We start from the raw sequence: 25,844 nt of genomic DNA, 5'->3' as shown, positions 1-25,844 counted from the left end.
CAAGATGGCGCTGCTGACAGTTGTCGAATAGATGCAAATTTGACCATTCGCGCTTTAGAGTCAGAAAGGCGCGAGGTAGGTGACACGGAAAACAAAATACAATGAAAAGTAAATAAATTTCCTTGCTGTGTAAATGGAAACGGAAATTGTGGAAGATGGTGTAAGAAGCTCTACAATCGAGTTTCTGTCTGGATGTTAAAAAATGGCTTCTTGTAAAACAGACGACTTTTTTTTTTTTCGTTTCGTTTTTTTAAGGATGGGGGCACAACAAATACAGAGGATCTCGTTTAATTGAGGCGACATGTCGTCTGCCTATTCCACAAAGCTCATGATGCAACTAGTAGAATATTTTCAGTAGATTTATTTTATTGGTAACGAAATTTGCAAGAAAAAGGAAGGATAATTCTTCATTTTGAATTAAATTTTGTGATTATGCGCGTTAATACAAAGTGCCCTGATTTTAAAGCTAACAACAAATATAAGAGTATCTATTTTCTCACTTATATGCATTTTAAAGTTATTTCAATTTCGTTTTAGAAAATTTTTTAATTTTACTTGAAAATCGTTTGCACTTCGAGGTTTAAAAATTTAATTTAGGTTTAAAAATTGTTTAGAACGTTCAAATTCTGCAAAAGAATGTTAGCTGTAAGAATATTGTAAATTCTACAAAACTATTTAGTTTTAGAATTTCTTTAATTAAGTATTTGAGGTTTTTACATAATAGTTTTTAAGTAATAAATAACTTTTAAAATTAATATATATAATAAATTATTTTGAATTAACCCTTTCTAGGGCCGTGGGAAGTATGCTTTCCACCAAATTTATCAATCTTTGTATGAATTTATGTAGGTTGGCATCAATTCTGACAAATTTTTTTAGTAAGTCAGAATATTAAATGATTCAGTTCGTTATCTCAGACAAAATGATGTCTTGATTTGTTACTTAATTATTAATGAACCAAATTAATTAATCAAATTAAATTTATCTAATAAGCTAAATGAATCCCTTTTCTTATTCTAATTCCAAGCCTAAAAATATTTAAACATTATATGACTAGAAAAAAATGGCTCTTTGAAGGGTTAAATAATTGAGCCGGTAGTACCGATTCATACATGTTTGTTATTTCTAATCCCTTTTCTTGAAGCTATATTCCCTGGAAGAGGTTAAAATTTGAATTGCAAATCAAAAAGATCATCTTGAAAAATTCACGAGTTTGAATTCAAAAGAGGTAGAAAGAATATTGAGTTTAAGTTTCTTTTCTTTCATTTTTCTATGATTGAGAACAAAAAGGTAATTCAAATGAAACGAATTGTTGCCTCAACATAAAGAATAACTTTAATACTGACATTTTCAATAAATACAATTGTTTAGAAACCACTATCCTAATAAATGGATTTTGAGCTCTTATATTCGACTTCTCCTTTAATATAAGCTCATGAAATTTTGCTGAAAATTTATCTTCTCTCTTCCATTTTATCCCCAAAGCTCTAAACTTTATGAAATTAGAGCAGGAAATGAGTGTTGGTGGTGAAATTTTCATTTCTTTATATCATCAAACAGAGAAAAAAAAGGAACGAATCTAAATTTTTAAGGTATAGTTATGCAACGCTAAAGTGCAGAAATCAGTTTATATGCACATTTTAACTAAGGTGATACGTTAAAGTGTGGAAAATTGTTTCATTTCTCAAATTACCTATTAGTCCTTCGTTAAAGTGAAAGCAAGATCTTTCCTGAAACGACAGAAATGTTTCTGTACGCTTAAAAATAAATGTTTACTTATTTTTTGATATATAAAGATTCAAATTAATACAATCGAACAATCATTCACCAATCAATTGAAAAACTAAAATACAAAGAATCAAAAGGTTTAACATATTATTACAACAAAGCAAATGAATTTGCGAAACCTTTAATAAAATTGTGCTTGCTTATAATACCATCTAAAGATTGGTGACACTTTGAATTGCATAGCAATTAATTTTTGCGAAAATCATACCTATTTGTGGTACATTAACATTTGCACAGATTTTTTTAAACAAAGGGCTGCTGTTTTATTGCCGTCTGAAGTAAAAATATTTCTACAGCAGGGACATCTTTCGTTAAAAATCTTTTCTTTGCAAAGACTGAATTCAGATCTCGCATACAATTGTTTTAAAACACTCATTTTAGTACCAAGTGTATAAAACCCATCCTCTGTGTTACTAAGAACCACAGTGAGCTGGCATCAGTTTTTACTCTGTGTACAGAAAGAAACGTTTGAGCTTTAGCTATATGGATACATTACTCAGTTAAAATGCGGAAAACTCATGATTCCGCACTTAATGAAACAAGTCAGTTGATCTGCAGATTAGCTAGGTAATCTGTACATTAACGGCTTCCAAGTTTTAACGGTAACAGTTACACAAAATTTCTCTTATTTTATGCATTCTTTTAATTATAAGCAAAGCAGTTTGGAATGTCCTGATTTGATAAGTACTGGATTCATTGCAATTTCTAACTCTGAGATCTGCTAAATGGCTCGTGCGGGGTAAGCCATTTATCAGTGAATGAAAATGGCTACATTTTGCATAGCTTGGCTTCATAAAGTATTGAGACTTCCATTTCTGCTGAGCATTCAGGTTGTGAGGGGTATTTATTTTCTCTGGGGTATTAAATCTTTTCTATTTCTTATGTCCATGAGCTCACCTAATTCCTTAACTGTTGTTTTGCATCCATTTTTCTTATCATTTTTCTATTAATGCTTTTTTTTTTAGTTTTCTGTTTTTTGAAGTTCCATAAACTATTATATAAGCTGTTGATATTTGGTATAGTTTTTAAGAATCAACGATTCAGGTTGTGAGAGGCATTTATTATCTCTGGGACCTTAAATCTTTTCTATTTCTTATCCATGAGCTTACCTATTTTCTGACTGGATGACTACTATTGTGCATCCCTTTTTCTGATCGTTTTTCTATAAATTTAATTTTTAGATTGTTGATATTTTTTTAAAGTTTCATAGATTATCATTCAAGATATTGGTATTTGGGTACAGTTTTTAAGAGTCAAATTTATAATCAGTTCTATTTCCAACATATGTCACAAAGTAAAAATTTGTGCACTTGAACGATCCACAAAAACAATTTTATGTCAAAAGTTATAAATTTTAAAAAACAACTTATTTTTATTCAAAAATTGATTCAAATTTTAATTTTCTTTGATATTTATGAAAGGTTTTTCAGGATTTTCTACCATTGTAGTATAATTTATAACACTAAAAAAATTCAATATTTAACTCTTAAAGATACAAAAAATAGTCAGAATATTTCATAATTAAGATTCATTAAAAAGAATATTTCATAATTCATTTATTATTTATTTAAAATAATCTAGCTTTAGTTATTTTAAACCAATATTTCTAAGAATGAGTTTCAAATGCTGCATTCAAATTTATAAATAATTTTCACTATAAACAACCTTAGTAAGCAATTTAAAATTTGAATTTGCATTTTATCAAAACGAGTCGGCATATACTACATAAAAACGTAGTTGCATTTCATCGCTGTATTAAAGAAAAATACAGCTTCCAGAAAATTGATTCTTCACAATGCTGATCCGAGAATTTCTCGTAAATAACTGCATTGCAGTTTCCTGTTTATTTTCGAAGCTGATGGATGTTGTGTTGTAAACGGATATCGAAAACACGAAAGCGTGTCTTAAATCTGAAACACATGCCGAAATTTCTTGTTCTTCTATTTCCGAGGTTTGCTCAAGATTCTCGGCTATCATTTCCCAATATTTTTATCTTAAAGAGAGAAGAAAAAGTTCAGATTTTAATGAGTATGATTAGCTGTGTATACAAGTATTTTTCTAGAAAACGTTATTCGAAGCATAAAATAAAAAAGGGTTCGTTAGGCATCTATGTCCAAATATGGACTGAGATGCCTAATGAACTATTCATTTTGAAGTCTCATGTTTGCTGTTGTTAACGTTCAGATCATTTTAGAATGTAGTTTAAGCAACGTTTTAAAAAAATAGCATCTGCTTTTTCTGTTGCCAACACGATTTTTAAAAAATTAGAACAAGACTGAATGATGAAACATTGCTAAAGAGTTATTGTGCATGTTTGTCCTAAAGAATAAAGAATATTGGCAGTTATCATCCATTCAGGTGTTGCATATCAACTTTTTTTTCTTAATTTATACTTTTTTAAACAAAATTTAAAATTCTCCAAATCCTAAGACTGTTTTCGAATAAAAATTTTATAGCGATAAAAAATGTAACGAATAAACTATGCTGATTAATAAAAAAAATGAATTCAATTTAAAATGGCTTTCCAATAAATTTTAATGAATAATCGATAATTAATTTTAATACGATCAAATCTTGCTTACCGAACATCTCTCTTAACAAATGATCTTCGTAACGAAAAAACAATGTAGAAAAAAGAAAGAAAAAAAAACCTTTTTTAATGAAGCGATATTTCACAAAATGGGAGACGAGGCAATGTGATGTCACATTCAGAATCTTGTCTATCAGTCTAAGTTTATTGCTTGTTTGTAGATGTTTTTTTTTTTACTTAAAAGAGGAACTGTTATATTAATTGAGTCCTAAAAAAAGGCGAAACACTTTAATAAATGTTAATGTTTCATATTGCAATATTAGGAGAATTATTTCAATAACTACAAACCCAAATACATCAGAACCAGCGCTGAATTCAATACTAGAATTGACATTTATTTTATGTTTAATAGTATGGTTTACAATCCTATCCAAATAATTACAGAGGATTTGTCAGTCACTGTATTCTCAGTTCAGAGTTGAGTTAATAAATTGGTTTAGCTCTACCTCTTGTGTGTGTCATTGAGTTCTATGCTATAGTATCTACGTGACAACATTATCCAAAATTAGAATTAACAATAAACTATTTCAAGTAAAAAAGCTGTTCTCGACTGGGCTTTTAATTTAGTCAATAAAATTGAAATTGAAACCCAAAATGAAAGAATAAAATTTAACTCATTTTAACAAAAAGCAAAAGCGATTTGAATCTCAGAATATTTTCCTGAAAAGCAAATTCGAAAAAAAGAAAAAAAAAATTATATTTCGAAACAGCAGAAGATGAATATATAGAAAACCCGTTTGAAAAATGTAGGTGTTATTTTTTAACTCTGTAATTGATACTGTTATTGTACAGATAGAAGATATATTTAAAAGTATTTTAAATTAATCATGATATAAAAACTTTAAAAAAATAGGAATCAGAAAAATGTTTAAAAAAATTGTAACGTTTTATAATAACGATGTAGATGAAAATCTAATCCAAATAATTGTTTTACTACGGGACTTCATTTTGAATGAAAGGAATGTAAAAAACACTTATCACATATGGCAATATATACTAATTAATAATTATAATGATTTATTTCTAAAGTAATTAACCGTGTTAAAATTTTTCTTTATGTTGCTAGTTCTATAATGAATGCTGAACACTCCTTCAGCAAATTAAAATTAATAAAGTATTGTCTTCGGTCAAGAATGTGTGCATAACGCTTAAATGCGCTTCTATACTAAGCATCGAAAAAGAAATTGCAAAAAATTGTAATTTTCGTGAAGTAATTAATAGCAAAAACAAAATCACGCATTAAGTAGGTATGCAGTAGTAGTATGTGTTTGTATTTTTTTTTTCTTACTTTACAAAAATGGTAGGGCCCCAAGTAGTTTTTTTGCACCCAAGCCCCTTTATAGAGAAGGCCGGCTCTGATTGCAGTAGGTAATCTTACTATAGGAATCTACATGTTACAACTTACCCCTATTGAAACTAACCCTTGGCTCTTCTGCATAGATGAATTTTAAACTGTATATTATTCATAGGATACAATCAGTTCAAATAAAGTTATACAAGAAATGGTAGTAAATTTATTTTACAATGTCTGTTTTCTTTAGATCACAAATTGCATTTATATATCAAACTTGTTTTATTACTTAAAACTCATTTAAAAACTATTAGGATGTCTGTCTTCCAGCTTTCACCACGCAAAATTCGGAACTACATCTCGAACTGAATGCTATTTGCTTTTTTTTAAAAAAGCTACTTTATTGGAACATACATAAAAAGTAGTTTCACAATATCATATTCGATAGGAATTCCATCTTGCTACAACAAGAATTCAGTTCAAGGTTTATCATAAGTCATGACTGGGAAAGAATTCCCATGGGATATTCCATCGGAGGAATAGGCCCGTGAATTGTTCCTCTGGTATGCATTATCTGCATCGATGCCTTTTGGTATAAGAGCGACGGATCGATTTAATCAGAGATGATGTCGTCGTGTCGATGGATGGATTTGTTTCTCGTATTAACGTAGGACGACGATGTAGGTGCATGATCGGCTGCCTGTGTCGTTTCATCAGTGTCCACTGAGAAGGTGGTGTCCATTTCGGGCGATAAACGCTCTTCCAGATTTTGTGGCTGAATTAGAAAATAATCGATATTAGAAAAAAATGAAAATTCAGGAAATAATCATTTAACTATATGTAAAATGTGCTAAGATTGGAGAATTAATGTTAAAATAATGTTTAACCCCTTATAGAGCATAATTCCGGAATATTGACAAATAAAAAAACATTTTGAGTTATATCATGATAAACTGATGATATAAATACTAAAACATCAAAGGTCCGTTGATTTTTCATTTAATTTGTGAAACAATGGATGGTAAATATACTTAAGAGATCGTCCAATGGGAACTGAAAGTAGTAAAGGAGAAAATATCGTCGAATATTCGCCGATAAATATACTTACTACTTAATTTTAGGTAATTTAAAACAATATTATGCATTTTTTTAGTTAGAAGTCATGGAATTGCCTGGAATTCAAATTCTGTAATGTCTTACATTAAAGTTTGAAACTCATTTTCAATTTGTTTGTCTGGCTGGGCGGATTGCCACCTTGCATAAAAATAAAACTGTTCCAATCTGATACAATTTTATCAATAACATCTTAGCCACGTTTTGAGTTAGGAAATAAACTAAAATGTCTTAAACTACAGCATTCAAATTGTCAATACCTCAAAAATGTACAATGCCAAACGTCAAATGATGCATAAAATCATTAGCAGGAAGATTCCGAATTTTAAGAAATTCCAACTGCTTTTGTTCATTTTTAAAAATGATGAATCTAAATTAAATAAATTCAATAACAAATAATAATAATTAAACATTAGAATATCTTAGATATAAGGAATACAAAACAGTGGTTTTGCATTTCTGAATACTTTTACGGGAGTTAAAATTTAATGACAAACGCTGGAATTTAATGTCTCTACGAAAACCCTTACATTGTGAACGGGCAATGGTAAGCATATTTACCACTCTTGAATATAAATGATATTTAACTATAGATTTAATGTATTTCTGAGCTATTAAGGTAGCTCAATCGAATTTTAAACATCTGATTACCCTATTTATTTTACAATATTTTCTTCAGCCCTCTTAAAGAATCTTTCACAGGTGATAAGAATATATACCAGAGAACTATAAAAGGTTAACATTAGATATTGTAATATAATTATGCATTGTTCTAGAACTTTAAGACGCTTTTAATGAAATATAAGAACAATGACATATTCTAATTCAATTTCCACTCAGCAGATTTAACTCCTATAATCAGAAGACCATCATTTTGACGGTTTTCAGATTTCATGTTTAAAAATTTTGATATAATTTATGTATTGTTCTAGAACTTTATGATCACTTTTAATGAAATATAAGAACATTTATATATTCCTATTGAATTTCCATTAAGCCATTTTAACTTCCATAATCATATGACATATTTATATCAAGACTCGTTAAAATGACGGCTTTAGCAATTTCAAAGTTTATAATATTTTATGTATGATCTATGCAGTGATGGATACATATTTATATTCATTTGTAATTTGCATTCAGAAATTTCTTGGAAAAATTTAAATTACATTTTTCATATGAAATTATGTTGATTGATCCGTAGTGTTCGGAAGCCGTTATAATGAGATCTATTTTATTTCGATTGCGATTCAGTTTAGAACCAAAAATTCTAACTGGATATCCTGTAAATACAGACACAAACTGTTTTTCTTGGGGTTTTTTTATTAATAATAAATGAATTCCTATATTAAATGTTGTTTTTGTTCAATTATATTCTTTTATTTACATAAACTAAGCCAAAAGTTACAATCAAAACAATGATGATGAAAAACCGTCAATTTGGCGGTTATGGTAAAACTAGATATATATTTACATCGGTAATTCTAGTGTTAAAAACATCATATTAGTTTCCAAAAATGGCTAGATTTAGGATTTAAAAATTTCTGCTTGGACATTATTAGTTTTTTTAAAATTGGGGCTGTGTAAAAAAAAATTAACACTCGCAAATGCTACTTTTCAGGAAATAATGGCGTTAAAGGTATGTTATATAAGATTTTAGAATGTAAAATATATTGAAAAAGCTTATTAACTTCTCCCAAAATTTTAAATTTTTCTCCCTTCTTAACTTTTTCCCCAAAATTATGATTATATTCGAAGAAAATCGATATTTGAAATTGCTAATTTTCGGAAAATAATATATTTTATCTGCATAATAGATAAACGTAAGATTTTAAAATATTTAGAAGTATTGTATCAAAATTCGATAATCATACTAATATATTAAACTATTTTGATCTCGGACTAATAAAACATTTCTCATCATAATTTATTAAAACATTTTTTCATAGAAAATTTCTTTTTTTTATTTCATGCTCATTTTATTATTAAAAATAAAAATAAAAAGTTTTAAAAAAATTTATATGAAATAAAATTAACCGTAATCCATAAATTACAAATTAAAATTTTTTAGCTATTTCATATTTATTTTCAATTGTTTTAGGAAAACAATAGAATTTTATAAGGAATTTTTCTTGTTTTTTTAGAACGCTGAATTTTTGTACAATTTTGCATAGTTCATGATAGTACTATAGGCCACATTTTTCAGAAAATTGTCAAATAGCCTATGCATTTTAATCAAATGTATTGGTTTTTATTTCTTTTGAGTGATAATGAATTCAGTATGATTGACGTTTGTGGTGAATTAAAATTTTTAAATTATTGCTTATTTTTAAAAATACTTCCATACACTTACATTTGGAAGAAATATGTTGTTGTGAATGTATGTATTTCCTGCGAACGCTTCATCCAAATATTCCGGAGCGTAAACGGTTGCCCTTTTCTTGTGCCTGTCCGTTTTCTTTGAACTGCGGCTGCGGAACTTGAGTTGATGAAAAACAAACACCATGGTTCCTAGAAAAATGAAAGATAGCCATAAGAAAACAAAACATGGTCTTGACATTAATCTGAGTGCTCGTCAAAGTAAAGAATAGAAACTGGAGATTAAAAAAGAGAGATAAATGCCAGTGTATTATCAATTCTGATTCTCTATTTTTTTCCTTTTTTAAATTTCTTACTGTTAAAAAAATCCTATGCAGATTGTATGCTGGTATTTTTGCCTAAAAAAATTACTTTCCAATGAAAAAAAAACCTAAATTGTAAAAATATCTTACTTTAATAAAGAGAGACTAATCAGTGTTCTTAGTAGAAAATATTGGAAATAGAGATTTTATTTCCCAAGCTTTGATAGACAAAACGGGGCATAGAGTAGGGTTGGGCGATGACGGAACTTCATCACGATCGTCCAACACATATCAATATTTTTCTGTATATCGAAATATCATTATTTATTTATAGCTATTAAAAGTTATAAATAGCATATTTTAATATGTTAACTGATCAGAACGACTCCAAATAAAAGGAAGTTTCAATTTATGTAATAAAAATAGTTGTCTTCTTTTCGTAATATCCTGAATTATACAATTTTCTTACTACGTCCCTTACTTTATAAATTAATTTGTATTACTTTATCCTACTAATTGCGCATTCCATGTTTTTTGTTCGTTAGAAATGAGTCGAATTTCGCTGGTTAATTTATTTACCTCAGTACTTTTACTTTGAATCGCATTATAATTTCAGTTAAAAACATTTTGATTTTTTTAAGTCTGTGGACCTATTTAGAAACGATATATCTAAATAGACTGTAGATATATCTTGGACTGAAACGATATATCTAAAATAATGTAAAAAAAGTCACGATTAAAACATCTCAATTTTTCGCCTACCTTTTGATATAGTTTATATGGTGATTGGATAACATTAAAAATTAACTTTGGAATTTGTAATTATTTACTGGTGTATGTAGAAATCCTTTTATGTTATCAAATTAACACAATTATTTTTCAATAGGCTTTGTGCCAACATTTGGCAGAATTTCTTTTGTGTGTATACATGAGTGTGTACGATAAAATTTATAATTCATAGATTTAAAATAATGCTGTAATTTGTACATTTATGCAGTGATAGTGCACTCGAATAATGGAAAAAAATATAAATTAGTATATGTTGTCTGGATTATTTCTCCTTCCAAAACCCAGATGGCAGCGCATTTCCCGTTGTCTTGAAAGTTATGTAGAAAGGATTTGTTTGCTTGCAGTCAAGAAAATTAGACGTTCACGTGGAGTGTGAGCGATCAGTAGCTCGTGAGGAAAACCAGAGCAAATTTATTTTAACGATCACGCGGAAATCCAGGAAGTTTCTTGTGAAATTAGTAGTTTAAGAAGAAAATAATTTTTATTGTCTTGAAGAAATATTCATAACCGTGATATGGAATTGCTTCTCGAAAATTGTATAAAAATAAGGAGTGGGTCGATGTCAATAAATGGATGACTAGTCAAGAAAACTGTCTTCTGATTTTTCTTGCGTAGAATCTTCGATTTTTTTGCAGGGTATGTGCTCACTAACAGTGCAGAAATACTTCTTAGGGGGGAAAAAATGTCCCTTATACACGACATATGTAAAAAAAAATTGTTTGGGACGTTGTCATTCATTATGATTTGAAATAGATTACAATTTTATCGTCTTATTAACGATTTACATATACTATTTTATATTGTTTACATTATTCGAATGCATTTTCACTACACAAATTTACAACTTGTAAAAGAACTTTTTAATCAGTTATGAAAATTTTCTGTTTGAAAAAAATGCATCATTTGTTTTAAATTCTCATTTCCTTGAAAAAAATTATGAACAAGAAAACAACATTTTTAAAAATGGAAGCAATTCATAGATTTTGAAATATATTCGAAATGCTGTTTAGCCAGAAGTAAATATTTAAAATGCATGTTTGATATTGCTATATTGATAAATATACTCCTTTTATATAAAGTCGGAAACATCTTACTTCATGTTTCTTGCCAAGAGCTCCTTTCTGCATTTCATTTGAAAGCAAGTAAACAGTTGTTTTTAGAATTTTAAAAGTACAAGGAATTTTACATTGTAGGTGTAGATATAAAAATGTACATTGTACTTTTTTTTATAAAACTTTGAGCTTTTCTGCCAGTTAAACAAATTTTACGAAGAAAAATTAAACAAGTATAAATTACAAATCAAGCAAACATTTATATCAATGTTTAAAAAATATTTAAACTTTAATATAACTTTTATGTTTGTCTATGTAAAAAAATCCGATTTTTCAAGAAGCAGATATGACAAAGTATATATTTTTATTATATTTTTGTGAAAAAAGTCTCAAACGATCAGATCACAAACGAAACTGCTTTTAGTGAACTCGTCTCTCATTTACCCTATTACACGTCCTATTTATACCCTACCTTGATGAGATATGACGTAAGCATTATTCCACTGATTAACAGAAAAATGTCTTATCTCCCGAAATATTAGTGCTAGAGCTAGAATTCTCGAACTTTCGAAATCTTATGAAATATCGTCTAGATCGCCAAAAATCTCGTCAATTCGGCGATAACGTCGCCAAGTGGCAACCCTGCAAACGGAAAAACTGATCCTTCGCTAGCGGGCACTAACGCATAAAATCTGATTGCAACAATATAAAATAACTATGTTTATCGTTTTTTCCCCTTCATTCTTAAATTATCAATATAGATTAGTCATATTTTGTAAAAAATATTTCTCAAGGATGTAATCTTCGAATAAAAAACCCAATTGAAAATTCTCCTAAGTAACAATACGATTCTTGTCCACGACTAGAACATTTTTAACTAAAATCTCCTGTTTTTTTTTTTTTTTTTTCCCCAACATGTAGCTCAAGATTGTTTTTTTTCTTCCTGTTATGTAATTAAATGATACTTTCCAATGGAATGAGAATATTTTGTATCGATTCAACTATTCATTCCATGAAAAGCATGAAATTTGTTTGATTCTGGACAAAAAAGCTAGATGAGCCGGCGTTCTATGAACTCATTTCTTTGCCCGCCAATACCAGAAGACAAAATTTTTTATACCAGAACTCACTGTTATAATATGTATTTTCTCACTTTTTATTGAGTATTAAGTACCCCCCCCCCCCCATTTATCTCAAACCACGTAGAATGTGAATCATAGAAGCCGTTGCCGGTAACGTGTCGAGCTAAAATACAAGCTCTGTACTGGTAGTTTATATATGTTTGTATTGTGTACTGCACGTTTGAAGAATTTATAAGATAAAAAGTAAGTTAAAGGATATAAATTGCACATTTTAACATAAATTCTGTAATGCCTAACTTAAATGCAGCAAAGCAAAGCAAAACATTAATGTAAATCGTAGGTCTAATTCTTAAGAAAATTGACTGAAACTGATTTTATTTTTCACTGATAAATTATTACACAGATATATATGAAAAGGTAAGATAAGAATCAAAACTTATAGTTTTTAAGTTTTTGATAAACTAGGCTGGATAATAAGGAAAGCGGATAATCATGAACCGGATACTCGGGAGTGTACTGTGTTAAAAAAAAAATTAAAGTAGTAAAATTTTCAACGAGATAAATGTGTAACGTTGAAGTTTTCAGATCAAACACCAAACTAGAGCAGAACTGAGACAAATTTCAGAAGACAAATGGCATTTTAAATACTGTTAATGAAAGCATACACAAATAATTCAAAATCAAAATATGTGAAAATTCTTCTTTATATTATTAGAGACAGGCAACGTAATGAAGAAACTTTTGTAAGTATGTGGACATCTCATCTAAATGCTTCAACAGGCACCCTTTAAGGGCAATGATGGGATGTAGACTATTTAATCTTGAATTATTTTGGTTATGACTAATCACACTTTTTCTAAAGTATTTATCAAACCATTGAGTCGAGGATCCATGATAATGGCGAAGGTAACATTTTACATTGGTCATAGCGATCTTGAAAGAGGTTTGTTACACTTAAGAGATAAAAGTCTGACTTTAAACCCAGTAAATACGATAATTTGCTTTTCAGGGGGAATTGGTCTATATTTATGTTTCAAATGGAATAAATCCAAAAATATCCAACTGATCATTTTTGTTTGGTTGAGGGGGTGCCTAGCCCCACAGGTGATGATATTGCTGGATGAGAACTTTGCCTTCCTTGCATTGATTTAATCGTCATCGCCGGAGTGTTGCGTGAAAATGAGGTTTGTTAGAGCTATCTTCCCAGGAAAGAAAGAAGTTTCACTTCAGGTTTTAGTTAACTACCGCAGCGCCATCTCAGTCCCGTAAGTTTTATGAAAGGAAAACACAGTGACATATTGGATTTTGTCGTGTTGGTTTTTCTCAGTGGTTGTCTTCTTGTCATCTTGATCATGGAGCTAGTGCGGAGTTAGTGAGAAGAGGCTGGCAATTCGATTGGCTGGTCAGAGTGTGTGGAGTGCATGGTTATGCTATTATGGGAGGAGTTTAGTTTAGACTTAGAAAAAAATGTAATTATGGAGAGAGGAGATTTTTATATAATAATTTAATGTAGTTAATGGTGAATATTGGAACGAATAAAAATTAAAGAGAATAAGTTATAAATGAAAGAGGGAGGTGGAATTAGATTTAAAATAGAATATTACGCTGTCTTTTTATATGATTTGGAGTATATTAAGTAATATTATCTATTGTTTCATTATCGTCATTATCAAAGATTTTAAAAAAGTTTAATACCAACAGATCATTTTCATGGAACAATATATTAATAACACATCCGTCATTTAAATCTGCACTCGTAGAATAAAGCAAACAACTTTCTGATTGAAAACGGTCGTAATTATCCAACATTAGGCATCTATGCGATCCCCTAAGGTTGGACATTCGTGACCGTTAAGTACGCTATGTTAAGAATTCAATTAACCACGTGATCTTCCTGGGCGGAGGTAGCTGCCAGTCATGTATCACGTGGTCTCCCTGTTGTTGTTTAGTATATTTTTTTTTCTAGCAAAAGCGAACTGGGCTCCTGTACTAGGGGGAGTGTTATCTCGGCTCTCTCTCTCTCTCTCCCTCCCGAGACGTTTTATGAGTAGTTTCTCTAGGCCTAATACACTATGGCGCATTCATGTGCCTTTTGTTATTGATGTTACCAATAAACCACATAAAAGACAACATGCGTCTTCAAGTCATTTCACCCAGGACACAATCTTCATTTTCAATTAAATTACTGTGTAATCAAGAAAAGCAACAGTAATTTATTTACATGGTGCCGAAACCCGGGATCATGTCAAGAAATTACTGTTGCTTTTCTTGATTACACAGTAATTTATTTACACGCTACGTAAATGGCTTATGTGTTTCCAAGCTTCTTTATTTTTTAATCCGCCCATTTTTTTTAATCCAGTTTTTCAGAGTTACTCTCTGCCTTTCTAATTTATCTACTTCAAATCATTCCTATTCTTTCAGTGAACGTCTAGCTTGTGCGCAAGACCCATCCTTAATTTCCACAAGCACATAACTATTCTCGGCTAGAATTTCGCATTCGTCATTAGGAAACATACATTCCAAATAGAATGAAGTGGTGATAATCAGGAATGATTGAATATTCGAGTCCCATTGAGTTGTTTTTGTACACATATTCCCAGATACATGCTCCCTGTTGGCACAAAACGTCGAGAATGATCAGTTTAACTCATTAGGTCGCTGGTAAAAGTAATATTAGATCTTTGTTAGTGAAACAGGTAAGAGACTGCAAAAGAGCCTTATTTGGAAGTCAGGCCACGCATATCTGCCAATGAACCAGCTTCAACGCCTCCACCGCAATAAAACGCATTTTGCATGCTGCATGCGCCACACAGATTTGCTGTTCCTTGAAGAATTAAAATATTCTGGACTAAATTATGATTAATTTTTATAGAATATAAATCTGTTGTTTTTTTATGCTTTTATTTCATTTAAAGTGTTTCATATTAATAACAAACTTTGTTATATTAATTTCATTCATATTTTGCTTGTAAAAGAATTTTAAAACCTTTTTAAAAAGAATTTTCAGCTTGTGTTTTTGCGATAACAATATACAGTTTTAATATTTTTAGAACACTGTTCTCGGTTAATTCATCAATTTAATTACATTTTATTTCCAAACAAAAGATGCCACTTGTTATGAATTTGATTTAAAAATTGATTTCCCGATTCAATTATATTTAGAAAAATGGAATATAGATTAAAAACTAAACGGTAGAAAGTATTTAATATAAAAAAACTCTCTTAAAACAATAAATAAACAATTATTTTTTAAACCAATTCTTTTTTATGTATAGTATACTTAAATGTATACCTATTTATCTTATGCATTTTCTTTTTAAACTATTTGAAATACCAAAGAATAAAAATTAAGTAAGAAATATATTATGCAATCATTTTTTTTTTAAATTATGAAAAAAAAAAATCCACGATATACAAATTTTGAATCTACTTTATATTCTTAGAACTTCATCTTATTTTTCACGGTTTAATGCACATTTTATTTGAATGTATAAATTGGACAGCCATACGGAATGACAATCATGCTTCAAAAAATAAGTTTACGTATTTTTTGACAAAAAAATAGCAATTTTTTTTTTATTCCTATTTTTAAAGCAGTACTTGTGTCCGGCTTTCAGAATTATTTGCCGTAAAATTCTTTTGTTAGAATTCAGAATAACAAGTAGAATAAGGTTTCGTGGAAAATCCTTTCAACACAAATTATTGTATGGAAGTCTTGTCAGCAGAAATATTGAGCGAATGTTTTCCTATTCTTTGTTGAAAGTACAAAACTTTCTTTAGTTTTAATTCCGATTTTATAACTAAAGTTTCTATTTAAACTTTGCAAAAAACATATCTGAAGAATAATGTTTTAAAAATCATCTGAAGATGTTTATTCTCTCAAAAAGATTTATAAGTTCTTTGTCGTTCAGTAAAAAATTTTAATTACGCAATATAGTTGTATGTTAATCATTTTAGACAATATATTTTTTTAATTTAAATTATTGTTTTCTTATTTATAAATGGCACTGAATTTTCTATAAGATGCCTCTAAAATATGTACCCACATTTTGAATAACTTTCACTTGAAAAACTGATAACATAATCAAATTTTCATGATTCAAAAAAAAATTAAATACAAAAACAAATTATTGTATTTCCACGTTTGTAAATTGCAAATAAAATTATTCTATAACAAATTCCATATATAATATAATATAATATGGAACATGTTATATATAATTTCCCAGCTTTAATATAAAATGATAATAAAGAAGAAAAAATCATCTAATTCAAATATATTCATTCAATGCAAATAAATAAAAAAGGTGATAAAAAACAAATAAATGAATAAATACTTAATATCAAATGTTATTCTAATATTATATTTTTATAAATTTGAAAAATGTAAGTGGAAATAAAATAGTAGATGTAAAATAGTGGATTATCAAAATTAGTTTTGAAAAAATTTAGAATGTTAGGCATTTAATGAAAGAAATAAGTTTTAGTCAAAATTAGATTGCATCCTTGTATATTTATGAATTTAAATGAGAATATTATGAATATACACATGTTTGAAAAAAAATTCTCGAATATCAAATCCGGAATGTTCCTTAAGAATACCTAATAACTATTAACCATCTTATTAAATAACAAAAGTGTTATATAATAAATATTCTTCTCCATATGGATAATTCAATCAATTACCGTAGCTTTAAAGTAACCTATATATATATAATATATATATATATATATATATATATATCTCCAACTTCTGATAAACCAATAAATAAAAAATAAAAATCATATGAATGATTTTTAAAAAATTATTAAGGAAATAATGTTAGATTATCTATATTTTTTTTCTCACTTTTCAAATATATTGCAATAATATAAGAATGTATTCAAAGAATAGAAATTTTATTTATGCTTGAAAAAATACTTAAAAATATAATATTGTACTTTACTATATATGTCAAACAATGGTTACTAAAGAATACTAATTATAATAATTATAATATTCAAAAAGAATAACAATAATCCGCCCAGCAATTGCATTTGAGTTTATTGTAATAAGTATCGCATGCAATAAATACAGCGTTATTGCATTCTTTATGATAATACGATGCAAAAAAAATTACAATGACATTGTAATAAGAAATTCTTAATAAAAACAGTCCAAACATTTAAAATTTATTTTTAATATGTAGAATTAGCTTAAAGATACGAGGTCATATACCCTTTTAAGTCTTCTATATTTCAAATTTTCAACAGTATATTGAAATTTCTTATTTATGCATAATTTCGCTGCATACTCTTCTAAATGAAATTATGAAAAAAAAGAACATTTTTTATATTGCTTATAACACCGGAAAATATTTTCTATATTTGTCAAGATTAAATCCTGAACCGGCATTATCTAAAGTTGAATTCAGGAAATGGAACTTCAATAAACGACATTCAGGTTTACATTAAATGTTTAAATTAAGTTGGCTTTCTTTGAATGACATTGACACAAAAATGCAGGAAGACTGAATTGAAGAAATTATAAATTTTTATTTTTCATCTAATATAAAATTAAATATATTTTTTGTTTACTGGTCTTTCAAAATTCTTGCAAAATCGCGTGCGTTTATCTAGGATAGATGATGTTTTTAAATATGAGAAGACTCATTTATTTTTCGTTTAGTATTTCACCTCGCAACAAAGATAATTTCAATATTTTCCTTCTCGGATTCGAAAACAATCCGAGCTTTTGCGCATGCGTTAGGATGCGTTTATTTAGTCAAAATTGAGGTGAGAGGAAAGTTAAAAAAAGATGTTTGCATTTAACAATGAAATAAACTTGAATTATTTGTGAACATAGAAAGTAAATAAATTGCTGATAACTCGTAGCATTGTGGGAAAAAGATTCTAATTCACATTAAAACAACAATTTATACCATTTTTTTATTTATTTTAAAGAGGCTTAAGCCTTAAATTCTGATGAATCAATGAAAGATTTATGTTCTTAAAATTTGATGGATGACTTTTATTACAATTTTTTTAAATTTTAAAACACTTCTATTTATTTGTTATTGAATTGATACCATTTTGATATCAACAAGGTAGTAATCTCTCTCAAATTTAATATTACATAAAATATTCATCTGAAAGCATTTTTACCACTTTAAAATGTCATAAAAATAATCAATACCCAGTTTTGCGTTAAAATAAAATAGTACTGTCAGAAAAGATGCAATACTCACATACACGTGGAGAAAAAACTGAACAAAAAGTATCTAATGGGGTGGAAATCAAGGTCAAATAATGAAGAATTCCGAAAATTCGCTCATCGTTTCACGTCTCACCCCTTAAAGAAATAGAATCGTCGAAAAGTGGTAGTCTCGGGATACTGAAGCGAACAACAATACAATTTTATTTTCCTTTATTTCAAATACATTTGTAAGAAATTGGATCCTTTTAGTTCCTACATTTCGAACTTTTATTATAACTGAATTCACACATGAATGATTCATGTCGAATGATTCTCAAATCAGTTTATTTATAAGCATTTGTATATAAACACAAAATTCCGGAATATAGCTTTGCCACGAAGAGAGAAATGAAAACTTTTAGCATTGAAATAATCATAACTACCTGACCTTGGAAGAGATAACCACTGGAATGAAAACAATTAGAGGAAAAAGCAACAAAAATCATTAACATCACATTTTGCTTCCGTTGCAAATTGCTAAAATAATCCATTTATATTAGCTTCGAATGCTGCTGGCAAAGAAATATCCAGGAACAACAACAAAAAAAAAGGAAAAAGAACACAGCATGATGACACAATCATCATGCTGTGTCATTTTTTGTAACAATACAGTGTATTTTTTTAACTTGACAGCAAGAAGGTAATCAGTTTCTTCATAATTGAAGCAACAGCATGGACGTAGAACTCTTTCGCCTAAATAAAACTTTTAGCTCGAAATATAAAGAAATTCTTTTATTTTTCTTGTATACTTTTATCAAAGATTGTTACTTGTATTTTTAAGTCAAAAATAATTTTGACTGTGCTTTGGAACAAATGGTGCTTGCTTGGTATAAAAGTATATTTTCTAAAAGTCCTTTTTTTTATTTTCGGTTTTGTTTTTATGTTTATAATTGATTTTACTTTTCTTGATCTGTCGCCTTATTAGTGCAAGTTATTGTACGGTATTTTTATGATGATGTTCAATAATTTGGATGTCATCTGAGATCAGAGAGCAATTTTGAGAGTAGCAATTTTGAGCAAAGAGTAGCAATTTTGTATAGCGTCTTTTGATATTCTTATATAATTTCGAACACTTGTGTATTTTTGAAAATAAGGAATTATTTTAAATATTCAAAACTAATTTTCAATGGTTCGATTATTTTTAATTAAATATTTGTACCATAGAAGTAGCATCATTTGTTAACGAAATGAAGGAAAAATTAATTTAAAGATTATATAATATTTATACAAATTTAGAGGCTAGTGTTTTTGTAACCGGTTTTCACTTCGTTCATTTCAATCTGTGGCGGCAACTGGTGGCAAAATTTGGTTGTGTTTGATTACTGGTGTAACGGGTGGTTTGTATAATTAATACAAAATTTATCCTTCAATTATTTATTTTAGTTTATTGCTGATGTAAAGAAATGCTTGCTGCGATGAGCACAAAGGTTTTCAGATTTCACCACCGAAAAGTACACATACTTTTGTAATTAATAATTCACAAGATGTGTGAATGAACCCTGAAAAATTGAAGATAGATTTTTTTTATCTAACTAATAAGTTGACTAAAGATTTCGTCATTCATTAAAATAGTATAGAATTTTATTTCCAAAAACAAATTATATGCATTTTTTTCGTACAATTTATTTAACATAAAACTTCCCCCTGGTAGTTGACTACCGTGTAAGAAATTTAAAAAAATAATTCAAAATATTAAAATTAAAAATTCCGACATTTTAAAATATGCAAGAAATGCTAATATATTAAGCAGAGTTCAGAAAAAAATCACAACAAAGAAATGAACTTGTAAATAAAGCCGATGAAAAATTAATATCTAAAATCAATCACAGGTACAATACTCTCCTCAATTATAAGGTACTAAAAATAAAAATAAAGCTTAAATGCACATAAAAATTTATTTTTTTAATATTTTTCTACATTAAATTTTCAGATCATAGCTGTAGATACCACTATCCGAAGAACATTAAAAGGCCGCGTTGATCTTGTGGTAAGATCTCATCTCGGAACCGGCGGGTTTCAAGTTCGAAGCCCTATTCACCGAAGAACCATCGTGTAAGTGGGTCTGGTGCACTTAAAATCCATCGAGGCCAAATGTCTTCTTGTTGGTGTGGTGTGGAAGTTTGGAGAGAGAGGTGCCAGTGCAGGTTTCGCCCTCGTCATCTGGCAGTGTTTCAAATTGACGACGTCCGCCCCAAATTAATCCTAGGGTTGATTTAAAATGGGAGGTAATACAACTAAATTAAACCGAAGAAACTTATTTTAAAAATTACGTATTCAGTAAGATTATTATTTCCCATAATTTTTCAGTATTTTTTTTTAATTTTACATAACTGAACCTATTTTCATGCGTATAAGTGAATAGATTGTAAAATCTGTCTTCTCAAAATTTGAAAGTACTTTACCAAGGATGTAAAATAGCCCACGTTACGTATAAAGGATTTTAATAAAATTTTTCTCAACCAATAATCCTGGCAAATTTGCTGCTCGCCAAAGACGGCAGGTCAAAATAAACGAATAGATTTAAGACGCATGAATACAATATTCATAGCCATGTTTTACATACTGTGATAAATATTTAAATAATTTCAAAGCTATCAAATATATTGATAAAAAATGAAATGACTATATATAAAGAGATATTTTATAATATAAATTTAAATAAAATCACTGAAATACCAAACAAATTTCATAAACTTTTTAAATGATTGATATATTTGAAAAATCAAAATATATTTCTTTGAATTTCTAATTTAAAATTATGATTTCAAAATGTTTTCGCTGCATAAACGTATAAAATTTTCAATTTAAAAGTATTCAGTTTTTCTTAAAGGATTTAAAAGAATTGTAAATTGTTGCTTATAAACTCATGCTCCATCTTTTGAGACAAAGTGCAAATCAATATTTAACATTGAAAATGTAGACATGTAAGCGAAAATGAAAGTGTCTTTGATCTTGGATTTAATCTATCAGAAAAAAAAATACAAGAGCAATTGATTCTCTTTTTTTAAAGATTTCATAGCCATGTGAACAGTTTTTACAAGTAACAGAAAATACATTACAGCTTAACGATATTAATAAAGCACGTAACCTGAGAAGATGAAAAATATTAGGTAGAGAAAAGGGAAATAATAAAAAAAAAAGTGATTGAGTTCCTTTTTTTATTCAAGAATGTTTCGCTCGATGATTTTATTTTTAATTCGGAGAATATCTTTGATTTTCATTTTGATTGTTTTTAGGAAAATCATTCGAAAACTCATTGAATTTCTCAACATTCAAATTAAAATTCAGATAAATATAAAATTGTCTTTTGAATAGAATAATTTCCTTACAATTTATTCATAAATCTGCCTCAATTTTAATTTATTACATTCTTTTAAAATTAGGCAATGCCAATTTTAATTTACTACTTTCTTTTAAAATTAGGCAATGTCAGTTTTAATTTATTACTTTCTTTTAAAATTAGACAAAAATAACTTTGCATGAGCTGTATATTAACCATAATTAAAATTCGAATTCAATTTTAGAATTGCTGCAAGAAAGAAGAAGAAAGCTCAAAATTTTTTTTTCAAAAGTAATATCTGCAAACGTTTCTAAATATGGCACAAAAATTAAATATATTAGAAATAACTCAACCACATTAAATATTTCTTTTTTATTAAATAATATTTCTTCTTTAAATGATTAAACACTTCAAGAAGAATTATTTCTTTTCCCTATTAAATCGCATTTAAGAAATTGTAAGAAATAATTTTGACAATAAATGTAGTATTGCTAACATAAAAAAAATGTCAATTTTTGCATTTTTTGAAGAAACACAAGCATAATTATTTATTTAAATTCTTGTCTTAATTATTTCACTACAGCTCTATTTTTAAAATATTGTGCTGAAGTGTCTTTTTGGCTGTGTAATATAAGCAAATACGAAATAACACGATTAAAAATTTCGATGTGAATACTATTTTTTGCGATCATTCTATTATGTATGAGCAATAGTCAGAATAATTCTTTAAAAAAAAATATTCTAAATAATTCAGAAATTTTGTTGAAAGAATATAAAATTTGATTGTTCTGACTTCTGCTTATTCGAAATGGTTCTTTTTATCAACTGTAATAGAGCAGAATTATTGAAGACGAATGAATTTAATCAAATGCTTCGTTATGGAGGCATATTTTTATTAACTGGCATTACATCCTTTAAATGATTCTAAAATAAAATTCGATTCAATGAAAAACAGCATTGTTGAAAGATGGCTGGATTAAAAAAATAAATACAATAAAGAGAAAATCTAAACTATTTAATTGTTTATATATATATATATTTAAAAAACAGATTTTCAAGAAAATTGATTGTAAAAAAGAAAAATCTATTCTGAAATCAAAGCAGACGAAAAATTAGAATTTTAGTCCAGGTTAGATTTTTTAAAAATAAAAATAGTCGTTTTAAACTTCATTCCATTAAAAATCACAGAAAAAAATTGGTTTCCAGTTTAAAAAAATAATTTATGCAGAATTAAGAGTCGAATTTAATTTATGTCTAACTTATTGAAAAACAATAAAAAAAATCGATTCCAATTATTTTCTTAAATAAAAAAAATTGAGTAATCTATAATTGAATAAATAATTTCAATTTTGGTTTTTAAAAAATTTAATGAAGAAATATAGCTACGAAAAAAAGCCTCTTAAGTATTGAATGTCTTAGTTGACAAAGACACTAAGACTATTTATATTGTAAGGAACTTTTCCGAATTTTTCTCTGTCAAGTAACAAAGTCAACAACACGAACCTTGAATCATGTAACCATTAGACACATCGATCAGGGGTCCGATTACAGCATAGGATCGACCGGCTGATCAATTAATTCCAAGATACAACACTCTTAGAAAAAGATCGGTAGGTAAACAAGTCTGTCAAACTTTGGAATTTCCTGTAATTGCTTTTTAGTAATTTTTTTAAGAGAATAGCATTGCAATCTAAAACCATTTTTAGCGGCAAAAACTATAAAAGCAACATTGGTGGAAAAATAATTTTTTTAGTCAGTTCTTGGTTGTTGTTGTTTTAGTTTAGATAAGATCCTATTTCGAAATCGATGAAATTTTAAATCATGGTCAGAGAGCTGTAACGACAACTGAAATGGAATTTTACTTTCCAAACTGGCACACCGTATCAACGAAAAAACGGTTTTGTTTTAGGGCAAGTAATAAAAAATAGTTAATTTTATCTTCTGTTAAAAAGGATTCAACAATAAAAATTATTTTCAAAAACTCATTTTTTAATGTATTAAAATTAAATTTTTTAATTGATATTTTTCTCAATTTTTAATACGAATTTATAATTCATTATTACAAATATCATTGAATAGAAAATGACTTTTTTTTTCAAATTCACTAATAGATGGTGCTACACATGCAAAATCAAAATTTTATTCATTTTATCGTTTAACTGTTAATCAAATTGTGAAAATATTAAAATAGTATATTTTCATCGAGAAATATATAAGTGCGGAAATTGTATAATAACTGTATAATTGTAAATATATATAAATGCGGCACTCTAGCACATCGAAGTTAAATATCAACTCATATAATTCTTTACAAACATGAAATTAAGCAAATTAAATAAAACAGTAAAAAAAAGTGCGAGTAATACCAAATGCCATTTCTGATTTTTTTTTATCTGTTTCGATTTAATAATGGTCTAATAATGCTTGTCTCATTAATATGTTGTGAAAGCATAATAAAGAACTGCGAAAGAATTCGTAAATAATTATTTTTAAATAATTTTATATAACATTAAAGGGCAATGTTTTATGTATGTCAATGCAAAAATGAAATCTCACATTTAAAAACTTTGCATAATATTAATTTACAATGCATGTGCATGATAATAAATGATATAATAAAATAATATATGCATGATAACAAATAATATAAGAATATAACTAAGAAAATCCGAAATTTAAATGTGAAAGTTCAACATTCAATAAACTGTGACAGAAAAAAAAGCGTTTCACTATGAAAAAGTGATATTCGTAATATTTACTTTTTTATTTAAAAAAGCTTTTTGTAAGCTTTTTTTTATTTCCAAGAATAATTCTTGTTTTGTATTATTCTTAAACTTCTATGTATTTATGTTGTTTCTAATAAAAAATATTAGTTATTAATTTCGTTTACATTTAGTTGAAATTTTTATTTTGACTTTTAATTAGAGATTTGACTATAAAATCAATACTTTTTTTATACAAAAAGATAATGTTTATAGGCTGAATGGAATCAAATCAAATTTTTATGTAAATTGGGTTATTCAACGTACATGTTACAAAACTCGTTCAAAACGCTCTACGGGGTACTGCTGTACTAGAGCTACAAATTCGATGCATAGTTTCTTCTTGAATAGCAAATGCTCTGATTAAGAAAAGTTAGTTAAAACGTTGAAGATTTTTTTATCTTAAAAATTTTTTTGCCAATAACTTTGAAAAGAATTATTATTAGGTCACAATTTTTTACATTATATAAAGTATATTTTACAACTTTAATAATCATTATTTTGATTATTCCTTTTATACATACATGCGACGATATTAACTATTTTTTGTGCGTTCACAATGTAATAAAATTAAGAATAAACCATTTAAAATATATTAAGACTGACAAATCATATATAAAATAGTATTAGACTACAATATTTCGAACTAGAGGTTCGAATGTCCTATAAAGTTTTAATTTCTATTTTCGCCGGCGTACTTGCGTAGGGGTAGCGCATCTTCCCCGTAATCTGGGCGTCCCGGGTTCGAATTCCGATTCGGACCTGGTTGTTCTTCATCTGTGTTCTATCTGTGAGGTGTGTGAATGTGCCCCCCTTGTAAAAAGGGGCTGTGCAAGCGAATGTGTGACCTTCATCTTCATATGAGCTAGAAGTCAGACTTCTGCCCTAGGGTGCTCAGGGGTCTTTACCCTCAGAAGCTACTGCACCCCCTTTCCGTGGTAACGCGGACACGACATCATCATTTCTATTTTCCCCTCTCTTTTTGAATTTAAACTGTTGAATGATATTTCTTGTAGAAAATTTAAATTTCAGAAACTATTTGTCTCTCTTTTAAGATAAAAAGTGGCTTTTTATAAATTAAGGGGTTTGCGTACGAAGTATGCTTAAAAAATGTATCGAAATATTAATTAAATTTGACCCAATAATCTGATAAAGTTCGATAAGATCACCTATATTAACTATTTCTTGAATAAGTTGTCCTATTATGCATATATGTATGTGCACATGTTAACTCAACT

At 28.0% G+C, this 25,844-nt stretch overlaps 1 protein-coding gene across 1 annotated transcript in view; it reads right to left on the bottom strand.

Annotated features, from left to right (window-relative positions):
• Nucleotides 1–6,140: 6,140 nt before the first annotated feature.
• The window catches only part of LOC129976566 (uncharacterized), a 44,285-nt gene continuing 24,581 nt past the window's right edge, over nucleotides 6,141–25,844 (bottom strand). The window contains exons 2-3 of the mRNA XM_056090197.1: nucleotides 9,136–9,293; nucleotides 6,141–6,444 (exon numbers count right to left, since the gene is read on the bottom strand). Coding sequence (XP_055946172.1) covers nucleotides 6,283–6,444; nucleotides 9,136–9,293 — 320 coding nt within the window. The 3' untranslated portion in view covers nucleotides 6,141–6,282. The remainder of the gene's footprint in view (nucleotides 6,445–9,135; nucleotides 9,294–25,844) is intronic.

Source organism: Argiope bruennichi, chromosome 7 (assembly GCF_947563725.1).
Source record: "Argiope bruennichi chromosome 7, qqArgBrue1.1, whole genome shotgun sequence".
Taxonomy (NCBI): Eukaryota; Metazoa; Arthropoda; class Arachnida; order Araneae; family Araneidae; genus Argiope; species Argiope bruennichi.
Note: the sequence above shows the minus strand (reverse complement) of the source record. Positions and strands in the feature narration are given on the sequence as shown.